The sequence below is a fragment of the Nannobrachium achirus genome (assembly GCF_963921795.1).
Source record: "Nannobrachium achirus genome assembly, chromosome: 1".
Classification (NCBI taxonomy): domain Eukaryota; kingdom Metazoa; phylum Chordata; class Actinopteri; order Myctophiformes; family Myctophidae; genus Nannobrachium; species Nannobrachium achirus.
Window position 1 is genome coordinate 1058281 of NC_137810.1, and position 17815 is coordinate 1076095.

Genomic DNA, 17815 nt, shown 5'->3' on the forward strand with positions numbered 1-17815 from the left:
GTCAGTCTGACAATGGCCAAAATGATTATTTTATCATTATTTTACGCTTTTTGTGGTCATTTTTGAATAGAAACACATATATGAAGCTTATTTGTTTATAAAATATCTTCGAAACATTATTTTTATTTTAGCATCCGTTTTTCACGAAAAGGTTGACTATAGCTCCTTTAAAATCTATGTTTTGACGACATACTTTTGTATTTTGTGTTTTTGGGGGTCTTGAAGACAATCGGGAAAACAATGAATGAAATTCATATCCACGCGTTTGTCTTGGCGAGCTATGGGGCTTTTAAGCCGTGACATCATTTTGTAGGCAGAGGAGAATCTGCCCCCAGAGCATTTTCTGTCCCTCGCTATTTCAAAAAACAACGACTAAAAAATAATGACTAAAGTATAATTCTAACACTTTCCTTTCAACAACAAAGAGAAGAAAAATGTGTAAATAGTAAAAATAGTAAAAAGATTCATGGAAACTGGGGGCAGAAATTCTCCTCTGCCTACAAAATGATGTCATACTTAACAGCCCCATACAACGTACTAAAAGATAGGCAATTAAAACCGATTGATTTCCGAATAATCCCACTTTGAACAATCTAAGGTTAGATATAGAATTCGAGCTATACAACATACCAAAAGATTGGCACTATCGGAAAAAAAAAGAATACATTTCATATCCACGCGTTTGTCTCAAAGAGCTATACAACATACTAAAAGACGGGCGCTTAAAACCTATTTGTTTCCGAGTTATCGCACTTTGAAAAATCTAGCAGTTGTTAGCATAAGCAATTGTTAGCATTAGCATTTGTCGAAAAAAAGTAGGGTTCCAGGGGTCACACAGCAATGTGTCACAAATACAAACGTTCGTCTCGACGAGCTATACAACATACCAAAAGATTAGCACTATCGGAAATTTTGGACTTAAAATCTATGTTTTGACGCCTTACTATAGTCTTATGTAATTTTGGGGGTTTTGAAGTCAATCTAAAAAAAATAATACATTTCATATCCACGCGTTCGTCTCGAAGAGCTATACAACATACTAAAAGACGGGCGCTTAAAACCTATTGGTTTCCGAGTTATCGCACTTTGAAAAATCTAGCAGTTGTTAGCATTAGCATTTGTTAGCATTAGCATTTGTCGAAAAAAAGTAGGGTTCCAGGGGTCACACAGCAATGTGTCACACATACACACGTTCGTCTCGACGAGCTATACAACATACCAAAAGATTAGCACTATCGGAAATTTTGGACTTAAAATCTATGTGTTGACGCCTTACTATAGTCTTATGTAATTTTGGGGGTTTTGAAGTCAATCTGAAAAAAATGAATACATTTCATATCCACGCGTTTGTCTTGAAGAGCTATACAACATACTAAAAGAGGGGTGCTTTAAACCTATTAGTTTCCGAGTTATCACACTTTGAAAAATCTAGCAGTTGTTAGCATTAGCATTTGTTAGCATTAGCATTTGTCGAAAAAAAGTAGGGTTCCAGGGGTCACACAGCAATGTGTCACACATACACACGTTCGTCTCGACGAGCTATACAACATACCAAAAGATTGGCACTATCGGATGTTTTGACGCCTTACTATAGTCTTATGTAATTTTGGGGGTTTTGAAGTCAATCTAAAAAATAATAATACATTTCACATCCACGCGTTCGTCTCGAAGAGCTATACAACATACTAAAAGACAGGCGCTTAAAACCTATTGGTTTCCGAGTTATCGCACTTTGAAAAATCTAGCATTTCTTAGCATTAGCATTTGTTAGCATTAGCATTTGTCGAAAAAAAGTAGGGTTCCAGGGGTCACACAGCAATGTGTCACACATACACACGTTCGTCTCGACGAGCTATACAACATACCAAACGATTGGCACTATCGAAAATTTTGGACTTAAAATCTATGTGTTGACGCCTTACTATAGTCTTATGTAATTTTGGGGGTTTTGAAGTCAATCTGAAAAAAATGAATACATTTCATATCCACGCGTTTGTCTCGAAGAGCTATACAACATACTAAAAGAGGGGCGCTTTAAACCTATTGGTTTCCGAGTTATCGCACTTTGAAAAATCGAGCAGTTGTTAGCATTAGCATTTGTTAGCATTAGCATTTGTCGAAAAAAAGTAGGGTTCCAGGGGTCACACAGCAATGTGTCACACATACACACGTTCGTCTCGACGAGCTATACAACATACCAAAAGATTATCACTATCGGAAATTTTGGACTTAAAATCTATGTGTTGACGCCTTACTATAGTCTTATGTAATTTTGGGGGTTTTGAAGTCAATCTAAAAAAAATGAATACATTTCATATCCACACGTTCGTCTCGAAGAGCTATACAACATACTAAAAGACGGGCGCTTAAAACCTATTGGTTTACGAGTTATCGCACTTTGAAAAATCTAGCAGTTGTTAGCATTAGCATTTGTTAGCATTAGCATTTTTCGAAAAAAAGGAGGGTTCCAGGGGTCACACAGCAATGTGTCACACATACACACGTTCGTCTCGACGAGCTATACAAATTACCAAAAGATTAGCACTATTGGAAATTTTGGACTTAAAATCTATGTTTTGACGCCTTACTATAGTCTTATGTAATTTTGGGGGTTTTGAAGTCAATGTAAAAAAAATGAATACATTTCATATCCACGCGTTTGTCTCGAAGAGCTATACAACTATACAACGTCTCGACGAGCTATACAACATACCAAAAGATTAGCACTATTGGAAATTTTGGACTTAAAATCTATGTTTTGACGCCTTACTATAGTCTTATGTAATTTTGGGGGTTTTGAAGTCAATCTAAAAAAAATGAATACATTTCATATCCACGCGTTTGTCTCGAAGAGCTATACAACATACTAAAAGAGGGGTGCTTTAAACCTATTGGTTTCCGAGTTATCGCTCTTTGAAAAATCTAACAGTTGTTAGCATTAGCATTTGTTAGCATTAGCATTTGTCGAAAAAAAGTAGGGTTCCAGGGGTCACACAGCAATGTGTCAAACATACACACGTTCGTCTCGACGAGCTATACAACATACCAAAAGATTAGCACTATCGGAAATTTTGGACTAAAAATCTATGTTTTGACGCCTTACTATAGTCTTATTAGCGGAGCGGCTAACTGCTTATTTTCACCAGAATCTTTCAGTTCATGATAAAAGCGTGAAAATTGGCATGGACAGTCTCCATGGATCACTTGACAAGAAAATTGGCCGAGGCAATTGAAATTTCAAGATGGCGGCCATTTTTCAAGATCGACACCACCGTAGAGAAAGCAATTAAGTGATATAAGGGTTTATTTGACGATACAAGCATGAAAATTGGCATGAACAGTCTCTGTGGGTCACTTGACAATAAGCAACCCACAGCTACTTGAAATTTCAAGATGGCGGCCATTTTTCAAGATGGCCACTACCTTAGTGGAGCACTTAAGTGATATAATCGTTTATTTGGTGATACAAGCATGAAAATTGCCATGAGCTGTCTCAAAGGCTCATTTAACAAGAAAATGCCCACAGCCACTTTAAATTTCAAGATGGCGGACATTTTTTTAAGATTGCCACCACCTAAATGGAGTATTAGGCAATATAATTGTTTAGTCAGTGACACAAGCATGCAAATTGTTATGATCAGTCTCTGACAAGAAATCACTTCCAGCCACTTGACATTTCTATTTTTAAGATGGCATCGCACTGGATCCTCAAAAGATCAATTTTCTCATAGAAATGTATGTATTTTTTAAGGAAAGTTTGGTGTCATTTTATTTTAGATTACGCTAAAGAACCACTTTCAACACATGAATATACAACTGTGTTGATCATAGATAGATTACTACCAGGGCACAAACCGGATGGTGTACAGATCGCACAGGATTTAAATGGCATTGGATGAACGATCGGACTAAGAGTAGGGTTACGGCATGAACATAGTTGTATCCCATACACAAAGTGCTTGGTAAAAGGTGGTAAAAGGATAAACTACTGCTGCTGAAGACACAGAAGATACCAAAGATATCCATGTTATGAGGCCAAGAAGGTCCCAGCCCTCAAAAGCTTTGTGCTTTATCTGTGAAGATGAGAATGATAGTCCCCTATACAGGACGCAATGATAAGCTTTGCAAGGAGCTTCTTGTCACTTAGATTCCTGGCACATTCATTAACCCTTTCATTAAGTTTCATTGTCATTGCGTCCTGTAAGGGGGATGATTAGTCATCACTTTTCAGAGTTTCATGGGGGCTGTTTTTAGCCCAAGGAATGTTTTTAATGCAAAGCAAATGCTTGCAATGGATTCAGAATCATAAAAAAAAAAAACCTAGTTTGACCCCTCACATGCTACTTAAAGCAGATTTTTTGGGGGTATTTTTTTCCTTTATAGCATAGTGTAGAGTAAGTGAATGACACACACTCAGATATTCCCTTAGGGATTTTGCAAATAGAATCATGGATTTTCTGATTTGTTATACTCTGAAGTTTACAAAAAATATATAGTCTTCAAAATCCCCTGAAAAATTGAACTAAATTACACAAGCGACTTGACAACCTCCAAATCTCCACGTCTCAAGCTTTATGGTAATAATTCGTTAATTTACCATAAAAGTTTAAATCTATGCCTATAGCAGGGGTTCCTAAACTGTTTTGTCTCAGGTCACCCCATAAATATTGTTTTAACCCTAACCCCTACATTATAACTTTCACTACCAGCACCTTATATTTATAGCATATCGTCGTTGTCGGGTGGAAACCTTGTATGTTCAAAACCGTTCATTTTGTATTTATCATCTATAAAATGTACAAAACTAGTGAAAACGGCAGATGCAAGGTGTGTGCTTGTAGATCTGCTGTTTTCACTAGTTTTGTGCGACAGTCTTGTATGATGAAGCAGGGCTTTGCTTTACCAAAAGACATACACATTTGAAACTGGGAGATACGAGGTTTCTGCCCGACAGTGACGATATTTTAGTGATTATGTTGCGAGGAAATCGTTGAGATAATAGCCATTTTGGTAAGAACTGACTGAAAATAACTTTGAACTTCAGGTTTAAAATGATACTAAATATTTTTTCAAGTGTCCAAATAAATTCCAAATATTATCAAATGATCTCGCGGTACCCCTGGACTGCCGTCACGGCACCCCAGGGTGCCCCGTCACCCACTTTGAAAACCCCTGGCCTATAGTAATGCTTGTGTGACGGGGCCTGACATCACTGTGACATCACTGACGACAGGGCTTGTTTTGATAAACAGAAATACAATGTGATCTGCTGCAGAGCGATGAACACTGAATGGACATTAATATGTTTATATAAATTATTCACAATAAGATGTAATAATATGTTGTTTGGCACAGGAATAAAACACTCTGATTGGATAATGATTTGACGATTATATAAAAGGTCGTCATGGTAACATGTAAACACACCAGTCCCATCCTGACCGGGAATTAAAGGGACATTTCACATACAATGAATGATCTATTTATTGTGCATACTATAGTATATACACTCCATAGAATACATTCCATAGTATGCATACTATGTAGAGTGCATACATAGAGCAGTGGTTCCCAAACACTAACCTCGCCTCACCAGGCTTTCTCGGTATTTGTTTACAACGGGCCGTTTCATCTAGCCTACGTTTCATCCGTTCTAGGAGGAAACCACAAGCAGAAGAATTGGCGTCGCTTTGATTTGGTTCCCCCCGTTTATTTCCCCAATCCTTATTAATGCTCCAGTAGCCTTGTGTAGTCGCTATGAGTTGGGCTAAAAGATGCATTTACCAAACGGATTTTCCAAAAGCAAACTACAAACGGCCTGTTGTGAACGAACACCAGACTTTCCCCCAGAAAGCCTGGCAGGCGAGGTTGGGTTAAAACTGAATCTGGTTTGATCTTTACGGCAAATTGTAGTCCTTTAAGGACTACAACATGACGTGTTGTGGTTTCTGCTCCAGACCGGTTACAAGCTCGAATTGTGAAGTGATCCCAGGACCCAGACTACCCAAACTCTGGGTGGGGACCCTTTGAGGGGCGGCATAGCTCAGGGGTAGAGAAACCGTTATTAGAGCAGGAAGGGTTCCCAGTTCGAATCCGGGCTCCCCCTGAGTTAATGTGGAAGAGTCCTTGAGCAAGACTCTGAACCCCACATTGCTCCGGTGAGCAGGTTGGTGCCTTGCATGGTTTCCTCCGCCACTGGTGTATGAATGTGTGTGTGAATGGGTGAATGTAATGCACAATCTCTGTTAAGCCCTTTGGATAAAAGCGCTATATAAATGCACCATTTACCATTTTTGAGGGTCACCGACACATTTTTATGGATCCCTTAAGTTTTTGTTTCCTACATTTAGTTTTCAATTAGTATTTCTAACTAAGTAATTTCAGGAATAAATAAATTAAACATTTAAGACATTCCATGCATTAGAAAACAAATGCTTAATTAGTGAAAATTAGCCGATCTACAAGCTCACAACGTGACGTGACGAGACATGTTGTGAGCTTGTAGATCGGCTATTTTCACTAAATGGTAAATGGTAAATGGTGCATTTATATAGCGCTTTTAATCCAAAGCGCTTTACATAGATTGTGCATTACATTCACCCATTCACACACACATTCATACACCGGTGGCGGAGGAAGCCATGCAAGGCACCAACCTACTCACCGTAGGCAATTAGGGGTTCAGAGTCTTGCCCAAGGACCCTTCGACATTAACTCAGGGGGAGCCCGGATTCGAACTGGGAACCCTTCGGGATTTATACCCTTCGTGCTCTAATACCAGTTTCTCTACCCCTGAGCTATGCCGCCCCTAGTCCCTAGTTCACTAGTTTGGGTCCCAGGCAAACGTCTGATTCTCTCTCCTGGGTCTGGAGCTGAAAGGTTTGGAACCACGGCTGGAATGCATGGAATATTATAATATTATAATAATATATAATATTATGGAAAATATCAGTATGGCTTTTCTGTCATGGAATGAATAGACTATGCCTGATTGTAATGTTAACCCATTTAGGCCTAGAGTTATTGAATGCTTTTTTTCCCCCAAAACATCTTAGAAGGATTCAAAAGACACTTATAGAATCGGGTCTAAATTCAAATGTTCACGATTTTTCAAAAATAGCAGATCTACAAGCTCACAGCTGTGAGCTTGTATATCTGCTATTTTTCAACCGTTAAAGCAGTCAATAATTCTAGGCCTATTAATACAGGACAGATATGTGTTGTTACCTGATATTAGTTCTGGTGATAAAAGCACAGATCGTATTGGTTGATAAATCAAAATGGGACATTCTCACATCGTATGGAAATAAAAAGATAACCTTTATTTTACATCATGAACAATTAATCATTTATCTGTCAGGCACAAAACTTATTTCTCCATTTTTTAATTTCTTTTTACTTTATTTTGTAAATGAATTCTTGAGTGTTATACAAAAAGTAGCGAGTATAGCTGATCTACAAGCTCTATGACACATCGCAAATGTGAGCTTGCAGATCAGCTATTTAAAGGACAACTTTAGTTTTTTTACAACAAGGGTTCATATTTTAGATTGTAGTTAAATAACATAAAAGATGAGTGTTAAAATGATTTCATTTACTTCTTTCTATTGTTTGTTAGAGATTCTTATTTCAGTGGTTGGGGGCATGCGTACAAGTGGTAAATATGTAATTTTACACAGAATAAGCCCATTACCAAGATACAACCTTTCATGGTTGGATGTGACTTATGGGGGCTAGAAGTGTTACTGTAAATAGCAATAAAGAAACTGCTGGCTTATTGTGTCTAAAAAGACATATTTAGCCACTTGTACGCATGCCCCCATGCGTACGCATGCCCCACATTTTAGCACGGTAAACGTGATAAAACAGAACAAAGCAAATGAAAACATTTTAACACTCACTTTTTATTTTTTCTAATTACAATCTAAAATATGAACCCTTGTTGTAAAAAAACAAAGTTGTCCTTTAACACACCTTCAGGTGAGTGAGGGGAGGTTTTATAAATATTGAACTAATGAAGAGTATCAAAGTGAGGGGAGGTTTTATAAATATTGAACTAATGAAGAGTATCAAAGTGAGGGGAGGTTTTATAAATATTGAACTAATGAAGAGTATCAAAGTGAGGGGAGGTTTTATAAATATTGAACTAATGAGCATCAAAGTGTGACTGAAATAATGTTGATAAAAGTACCAGTTTGAACCTGACAGATGATATGCAGGAAGAAGAGTAAGAACCCAAAAGAAAGCAAAAGAAAAAACAGAAAAAAAGATGATTTTTGGGGATTGAGCCTTTAAAGGACAACTTAGTTTTTTTGACAACAAGGGTTGATATTTTAGAGAAAAGAAAAGTGTTAAAATGTTTTCATTTACTGCTTTCTATTGTTTTAGTGATTTTAGTATTTAGATTTCAGTGTGTGGGGGGGGGGGGGGGGGGGGCATGCGTACAAGTGGCTAAATATTTATTTTTGACACAATAAGCCAGCGGTTTCTTTATTACTATTTACAGTAACACTACCAGCCCCCATAAGTCACATCCAACCATGAAAGATTGCAGTGAATCTTGAGAATGGGCTTATTCTTATTGCGTCTTAAAAAATACACATTTAGCTGCTTGTACAGCACACATGCCGACACCCACTGAAATAAAAATCATTAAAATCTCTAAAACGATAGAACGATAGAAAGCAGTACATTTAAACATTTTAACACTCTTTTTTATTTAATTACAATCTAAAATATATTAAAAACTAAGTTGTCCTTTAAATCCAGCGAATGAGATGCTTTATATAAATTACAGTTCAATGATTAGACCGATATAAAATAAAAAAAACATTGTTTTGTTTTTTACAACCAAATATGGAATGAAACATCAACACACATCAAGATTGGTTTTGGTTGAAATGTCCCTTTAAGGAAGTCCGCTGCTCCAGTGGGAGGGGCTTCCAATCCGATTGTCTCTTGATTGGTCGATGAAAAAGGCACTTAAACATTGATGAGATGAAGAGAGAGAGAGAGAGAGAGGAATACAGTGTCTCTCGCCCTGGGAAACCTCTGTGTTACAGTGACATTGGTGACCTGCAGAGATATGTGACCGTCTCGGGGGGACCTTACACAGACACCGACGTCGACGTGTGAACGTTTGTTTTAGTAACACTTTAATCCGCTCCAACGCTAACGCACAAACCTGCTTCGACCGCGTTGACTAACAAACCGTTCACGAACGCATTTCCTACAGGATGGTCACATATTTCTACAGTCACCGTTTTCACTGCAACACGTCAGGAGGAGGAGAGTTGGAACTTTTCTCTCCTTCCACCGTCGACAGGAAGTACAGGAAGTTCCCGTACGCGTGGGGCAGAAACCTCCGTAAATTAATTAAAGGTGATACACCATGAAAATTCACTTTTCCTATTTTAAAACCTTTTTTTGGGGTCCCACTAGCACCTTCTATCCTCACAAAGTCCTATTTCAGACCGTTGTGTCTTTCTCTGGTTTTGAGAAGGCGAAGGTTAAAAGTATCCCACGGGTTCTCAAAACAGGCTGTCCAGATTTGCTGCCGTTTGTGACGTCATAAACGTCCGTTTTTGAGGAAAAACACTTTTTTTTTCTTCAAAAAAACTTTTTTTTTTTTTTTTCAAAAAGATTTTTTTTTTTTCAAAAACATTTTTTTTTTCAAAAGGATTTTGGGGAGGGGTGGCGCAGTTCAGGCCAAAGGTGGTACTGCAGCTGAAAATGCTGTGAGAGCCATTCAAAAATGAGGCTCTCTATTCAGGAGCGGTAATTTAGCCTCAAACCTTTTGAAAAACGTTTTTGGGACATAAACAATATGACATAAATACTTTTTAAATGCATGGTGTATCACCTTTAACCCATTCAGACCCGAGGCCGCTTCTAAAGCCTTTTTGAGGTTTTTGAAAAACCAGTGGTCCTCAAACCTGTTTTACTGTCAAGGACCCCCAGATGTATTATTGTATTTGAACTATTTGATGGTGGTCCCCAGGGCATTAACACATGGTGGTCCCCAGGGCATTAACAACAACGTCGACAAGTCGACTCGGTCGACTTCATTACACAAGTCGACTCCCACCAGAGAAAGTCGAAATAATAATAATACTTTCTACTGTGAAAATAGCAGAATTCTCACAACGCCTCGCATGTAGATCTGCTATTTTCACAATTGCTGCCGCATATATTTGACAATTTGGACAATGTTTAATTTGTAATTTTAGAGGTATTAAAAAAAGTCCTTAAATTGTCACTTTAGAAATGTGCAGATACCCTCTATACACTTAAACTTTATGTTGGTGTGTTTACTGTTGAGAGAGAAAACAATGTTTCACATTAAGGTAATCATCTGGGGACCCCCCAAAATAATTGGGGGGTCGTGTGTGATGTGATGACATCATCAAACGATAAAGCCGACTTCAACTCAACTTTTTACTGAGTCGAGTCGACTTGCAAAAATCACAAGTCGTTGATGTCCGAGTTCGAATACATGTAATTGTGGGGTTTCTTGACAGTAAAAAGATTGACATCAGTTTTAGAAGTCATTTCTAGGCCTAAACGGGTAAAACCGTCACCCAACAGTCCCTGTACTTCTAGTTAAGACAGGTTTTCTTTTTTTATATATTTAAAAAAAAAATGTTTGTCCATTTTTGGAAAAGAACTCCCATGGCTGGCCAGTCCGTGTCCGTCTATTGGCTGTCCAGGTTAGCAGAGCTGCTTTCCCATTGGTCCGTTGGGCCCGGGCACAGAGCCATATAAGGAGGGAGGAGGAGGGGCTTTGGTCCCACGAGCCGGATGACAGAAACCATGTTTATTTTATTTTATTTACATCGACGCCACGTCGACCTGGATGTACAGCTGTCTGACACCCACCTGTATGCACACGCACACACACACACACACACACACACACACACACACACACACACACACACACACACACACACACACACACACACACACACACAGAGAGAGAGGTTGAGATTAATTGTCACTCAAATAATTGCGATTAGCGATATAATTGTGTTTTTGTGGTTGACAATTACATTTCTGTTTGGCTTTTAGGCTTTGAAGTTGCACATGGCAGATATGACACATAACCTAAATATGCAAATAAATTACTGACATATTTGAGGCTAAAATATAGTGGCTATGCTGATAGTGCAAATAGCAGATCTACACATTTTGAGCTTGTAGATCGGCTATTCCCTATTATTTTCTCAATGTTTGAAAATATATGAAAACTTTTCAACATGTAAATAAATATAATGAATTAATCATGATTATAAATAATTGCAATTGGACGATTATTATTATATGTAATAATTGTGACAATCCTAACATGTGGTTGTAGATTTTGTCAGTGATTGACAGTGATTGACAGTTTGGGTGTGGCTATGATCAAAGCATTGAAGCTATACTGTAACCTTTTTATGACATCACACTCCAGATATGGATATATCTCCATATATGGATATGGATATATACAGTAAGTCAATGGGGGAAATTAATTCACTAATGAATAAATATCAATTAAACTATACATACATAACATTTCTCAACAGAAAATGTGTTCCACACGATTCTCAATGAATGTGACATCACATATGATCACTCCTGAATACTACAGTTGTACAGTACAGTACAGTACAGTACAGTACAGTACAGTACAGCACAGCACAGCACAGCACAGCACAGACAGTACAGTACAGTACAGTACAGTACAGTGTGTTGGCCTGTTAGGGAAACACTTCAATTTGATTATAATTATTGACAGGCTAAAGATTCACGACCCTCCACTCCACGAAAACCCTTTTCTAAATATACCAAACTAGTCCTGTGCCCGGCGGGGGTGCACAGTATCTGAGGGATTGAATGTAGCAGTCTCAGAAATAATGTTGGAGTGCCTGTTGGGCAAATCTTTATGCCCATATATGGTGTTCCGTGGCCAGGCAAGTCTGTGATGTCAGTACTATGATGTCAGCATGCAGATGGACAGACAGACGATGGACACACACTTGCCCACACTAAAAGGGTAAGAGAATCACGGCCAGAAAATCACTGTTCTTCGAATGCAGTCAATAAGTTAAGGGTCCCTTCATGATCCTGGTTGTTACGTGTGTATGTGTGTGTGTGTGTGTGTGTGTGTGTGTGTGCGCGTGTGGGTGTGTGTGTGCGTGTGGGTGTGTGTGTGGGTGTGTGGGTGTGTGGTGTGTGTGTGTGTGTGTGTGTGTGTGTGTGTGTGTGTGTGTGTGTGCGCGCGTGCGTGCGTGCGTGCGTGCGTGTGTGCGTACCTGTGTGAAGATGTTGTGCGTCTGGCTGAGCAGCCATCTTGTATCAGCATCAGGAGCCACCAGCAGCTTCAAGGTTCCGACGTAAACATCAGTACAGAGAGTCCAGAAATGAGGCTCCGCTATGTTGTAGACCCCCTGCAGCTGTTGGACCTGTAAACACATTATATACATTATATACACATTATATACATTATATATACATTATACATGTTGTAAACATCAGTACAGAGAGTCCAGAAATGAGGCTCCGCTTTGTTGTAGACCCCCTGCAGCTGTTGGACCTGTATACATTATACACACATTATATACACATTATATACACATTATACATGATGTTGTAGACCCCCTGTAGCTGCTGCACCTATATACACACATTATATATGATGTAAACATCACCTATATATACACATTATATATACATTATATATAAATTATATATAAATTATATATGATGTAAACATCAGTAAAGAGAGTCCAGAAATGAGGCTCCGCGATGTTGTAGACCCCCTGGAGCTGCTGGACCTGTATATATACATTATATACACATTATACATGTTGTTATAGATCCCCTGGAGCTGTTGGACCTGCACGTACATACACACACATTATATATGATGTAAACATCAGTACAGAGAGTCCAGAAATGAGGCTCCGCTATGTTGTACACACCCTGTAACTGCTGCACCTGCACGCACATACACACACATTATATACACTGTACCTGCACGTACACACACACACACACACACACATAATATATGATGTAAACATCAGTACAGAGTCCAGAAATGAGGCTCTGCTATGTTGTACACACCATGTAGCTGCTGCACCTATATACACATTATACACACATTATACAAATTATACAAGATGTAAACATCAGTACAGAGAGTCCAGAAATTAGGCTCTGCTATGTTGTACACACCATGTAACTGTTGGACCTGTACGTACATTAGGGGTGGGCCATATGGAAAAATACAATATCATGATATTTTCCCAAGCTGTATCACGATACACGATTTTATCACCATTCTTTTTCACGTTGGTTTTTATGGTTTAAGTTGTCAAGTTACTTGACAAAAACTAGACTCTCTGGGTTCCTTTTGGGAGGTCTAAATTGAACTTTACGAGTATGTAACTCTGACAGTATACAAATGAAACCAAATGGACCCATTTGTATACTGTCAGAGTTAATTCACCCTTTGTCAAGTCCCACCCGTTGTCCCGCCCCTCTTCACACCCATTGGTTGCTGTGTCTTGGTGGGACACTCGGTGGGACACTCCATCCACTATCATTTTAATTCAGTTGCTTCATATTGTTATTCTGTGTTCAATTCTAATTTCAAACTTGGTTTCAGTAAAATGGAGCTGCTCAGGTGACTCAGCATGTTTTTAACTCTCCAAAAATAATGTTTTAGCAAATTCAACATAAAAAGGCAGAACCAGGGTGGGACAAGGCAGATAGAGCCTGCTGGTTGGTCAGTCAGGGACCAACCAGAAGGCTAACAAAGGGTGAATTGGAGACCTTGACATTTTAAAGGGTAGGGTTAGGGGGTAGGGGTAGGTTTAGGGGTAGGGTAGGGTAGGGGTAGGGGTTCTATTCTTACCCTCTGGTAGGCCTCTGGTAGGCTGCTGTCCAGTTCAGTAGGGTTAGGGTTAAGGGTTAGGGTTAGGGTAGGGTAGGGGTGGGGTAGGGTAGGGTTAGGGTTCTATTCTTACCCTCTGGTAGGCTTCAGGTAGGCTGCTGTCCAGTTCAGGAGGAGTTCTCTGCATCAGGATACCAATGGACTCCCTCAACAATGGAACCACACTGAGAACACACAGGTCAGAGGTCACATTAAAACACTTCCTGGGTCATCTTAACGTCTACTCAGCAAGCTTGTAGATCTGCTATTTTCTGACATTTTTAAAAAATCATTAAAAATAAAAAATAAAACCTCATGTTTCTATTATCAGTGGTTCTCAATTTTCATGTCAAGGACCCCCAAAACTATAGGTATTTGGCAGAGGACCCCCATCCCAAAATATGTTGTTCCAGGGACCCCCCACAAGCAAAGAGTTGAGTTACAAAGGTTTGCTATGAAAATGATGAATGCAAAGATTTGCACGATTTTTCAAAAATAGCAGATCTACAAGCTTGTAGATCTGCTATTTATCAATAGCTTAAGTATAAAATAATGGTTTTAAAACAGAGTTTGAAGTTACAAAGGGTTCATATGTTGTAGGATGGGAGCATGTCTGATAAAATGAACATCACACATGTTGGCTCACAGAGAAACTTTAAAATGCTCTGGAGTTTAAAACACTGGCTTTGTGTTTTAAACTCCAATTGGTGTAGAGGGGAAAAAGAGCAGACTAAGTACAGAGTGAAAGATCAAGTTTATTAAGTATTGACGGTTCAAGTGGTTAAATATCTGAAAACACACATTGACATGAATCCAAAATACACTGATGATTGTGCTGTCAAACAATGAAACTATATGTTTATGTATATGTATATCTCTCAGCTAAGGGGTCCCTGCTTCATCTCTCTCTCAGCTAAGGGGTCCCTGCTTCATCTCTCTCTCAACTAAGGGGTCCCTGCTTCATCTCTCTCTCAACTAAGGGGTCCCTGCTTCATCTCTCTCTCAACTAAGGGGTCCCTGCTTCATCTCTCTCTCAGCTAAGGGGTCCCTGCTTCATCTCTCTCTCTACTAAGGGGTCCCTGCTTCATCTCTCTCTCTACTAAGGGGTCCCTGCTTCATCTCTCTCTCAGCTAAGGGGTCCCTGCTTCATCTCTCTCTCAGCTAAGGGGTCCCTGCTTCATCTCTCTCTCTACTAAGGGGTCCCTGCTTCATCTCTCTCTCAGCTAAGGGGTCCCTGCTTCATCTCTCTCTCTACTAAGGGGTCCCTGCTTCATCTCTCTCTCAGCTAAGGGGTCCTTGGGCTGAAAACGTTGAGGACCCCAGGTTTAAAACATAGAGGTTAGTATGAACAGTAGAGGTTAAATGAACACAGTGAGTTTCCATCATCAGAGAACATGAAGCAATGAGCTCACATCTAATAGAATGTTACCACACACACACACACACACACACACACACACACACACACACACACACACACACACACACACACACACACACACACACACACACACACACACACACACACACACACACACACACACACACACACACACACACAGGTCAGAGGAATGTCTAAATATGGTCATAACTGCAGGTTATCAGAGTCTCATGCAGACCTTCTCTTTCCCCTTGCAGATCTTTGTGTTTTCCATGCAAAGACATCTGATTTATAAAAGACCAACAATGAATGTTTTTACAATAGACCCAATAGAGTCAATGAAAACTGCCCTTTTCTCTGGTGACTCCTGACACCCTTTCGATAACCTTTTTCATTTACTATTTATAATCTTTTATTGTATTTAATAATTTTCATTTCCCCAAAAGATTAATAGAAATCAATGAAAAATGTTATCAAATAAACACGGCCTGCTCACGTATTCAGAGGGTGTCAGGAGTCACCAGAAAAAAGGACGGTTGTTTTCATTGAATCTATCATGGTTAAAATGGAGTTTGAAGTTATAATGGGTTTGTATAGGAAGGTCCTGGAAGGGTGGAAATGAAAATCAAATATCTAAATACTGAATGAAGAAATTCTAAAACTGTCCTGGGTGTTCCCAAAAGCCTGATTAGACGATAAAATGACAAAACTTTTTTTTGAAAGTGAAATATCCCTTTAAGTCTAGAACCAAGCCATCCAGGATGGCAGTGAATCATGACCATACAACCTTTGATCCTATGTGAAAACATATTTTAATATTACATTATTTGATATACTACATTTAATAAATACCCTTTGTTTAGCGATTTTCAAAATGTTCTTTTCATAGAAACAAAGGTCTCATGTTCATGATTCACCTCCATCCTGGATGGCTTGGTTCGAGGCTTAACATAGTTGTTATAAATATTTTTGTAAAAGTCTATGAGGAAAATGAATGGGAGATTTTATAGTGGGACCAGTAAACCACGCCTACTGCGATGCTCTACATCAGGGGTTCCCAAACCTTTTTGTCTCAGGTCACCCAATAAATATTGTTTTAATCCGAGGCACCCCTACATTATAATTTTCACTCCCAGCACCTTGTATTTATAGCATATCGTCGTTGTCGGGTGGAAAACTATTTTACTAAACTAGTGAAAACAGCAGATCTACAAGCACACAAGTGCTTGTAGATCTGCTGTTTTCACTAGTTTTATGCAACAGTCTTGTATGATGAAGCAGGGCTTTGCTTTACCAAAAGACGTACACATTTGAAACTTGGAGATACGAGGTTTCTGCCCGACAGTGACGATATTTCAGTGATTATGTTGCGAGGAAAACGTTGAGATAATAGAACTGACTGAAAATAACTTTGTGCTTTAAAATGATACTAAATATTTTTTCAAGGGTCCAAATAAATTCCAAATATTATCAAATTATCTTGTGGCACCCCTGGACTGCCGTCACGGCACCCCAGGGTGCCCCGTCACCCCAGGGTGCCCGTCACCCCAGGGTGCCCCGTCACCCCAGGGTGCCCGTCACCCCAGGGTGCCCGTCACCCCAGGGTGCCCCGTCACCCCAGGGTGCCCCGTCACCCACTTTGAAAAGCCCTGCTGTATGTGAGCGCAACCGACAGAGCAGGAGAAGTTGAACGAATAAAGGTTTTATTTATTTTAGGGTCTTCTTTCTATCAATGAATGTTGTCTATAAATAAAGCTTGATGTGAGCTGATGAGGTCAGAGGTCAATGTGGGGGGCCAATCATCACAGAGCAGCTGTAGAGCCCAGGCCGTTGATTGGTGGACAGGCCTGTCATTAACATGAAAGACCCGCCCACCACAAAGCCAACACAACCACACTGCTGGAAACATCTGGCGCGCACACACACACACATGCACGCACTCACACACACACACACACGCACGCACGCACGCACGCACACACGCACACAGATGAGAATGGTCCTATAAATACAGTGTAAAGCAGGGTTTCTCACAGAGGGAGTTGTGACCCAAAGTCCAGGGTTTCTCAGAATACTATGATAATATTTAGAATGTTTCTGACATTGAACCACTAATCTCTATTCTGGGATGAACATTCACCAAAACACACAGACGATCTACAAGCTCACAACGTCACAAAGGGACGCGTAGAGTGAAAAAGAACGCACCGAGTAGAGTTTAACTCGCTTTGCGAGGTGGCGTTGTTTGGGCTGAAACGGGGCTCTGTGATTCTCACAATAAAATGTTTAATCCTGTAGGGTTATATTTGACACCCCGCCGGGTATGTGTGGGTACCCGACCCGTTGCAGGTATGCGTGGGGACCCGGCCCGTTGCGGGTATTTTCATTTCATTTATTCATTTATTTCGAACATATTAAAATAGTCAAAAAAGACAAAGAAAATAAAAGGAAGGATTAGGTTAAAAAAAATAAAAAAGAATAACGCCCAAAATTATCATAACATCATCCTT

At 39.5% G+C, this 17815-nt stretch overlaps 2 protein-coding genes across 2 annotated transcripts in view; both read right to left on the reverse strand.

Moving 5' to 3' along the window:
- The window catches only part of tmem259 (transmembrane protein 259), a 354282-nt gene that overhangs the window by 3693 nt on the left and 332774 nt on the right, over positions 1 to 17815 (reverse strand). The gene's annotated exons all lie outside the window — the stretch shown is intronic.
- The window catches only part of slc30a7 (solute carrier family 30 member 7), a 29605-nt gene continuing 20211 nt past the window's right edge, over positions 8422 to 17815 (reverse strand). Inside the window, exons 9-11 of the mRNA XM_080735651.1 lie at positions 14019 to 14109; positions 12300 to 12449; positions 8422 to 10878 (exon numbers count right to left, since the gene is read on the reverse strand). Of these exons, the coding sequence (XP_080591777.1) occupies positions 10831 to 10878; positions 12300 to 12449; positions 14019 to 14109 (289 nt within the window). The 3' untranslated portion in view covers positions 8422 to 10830. The remainder of the gene's footprint in view (positions 10879 to 12299; positions 12450 to 14018; positions 14110 to 17815) is intronic.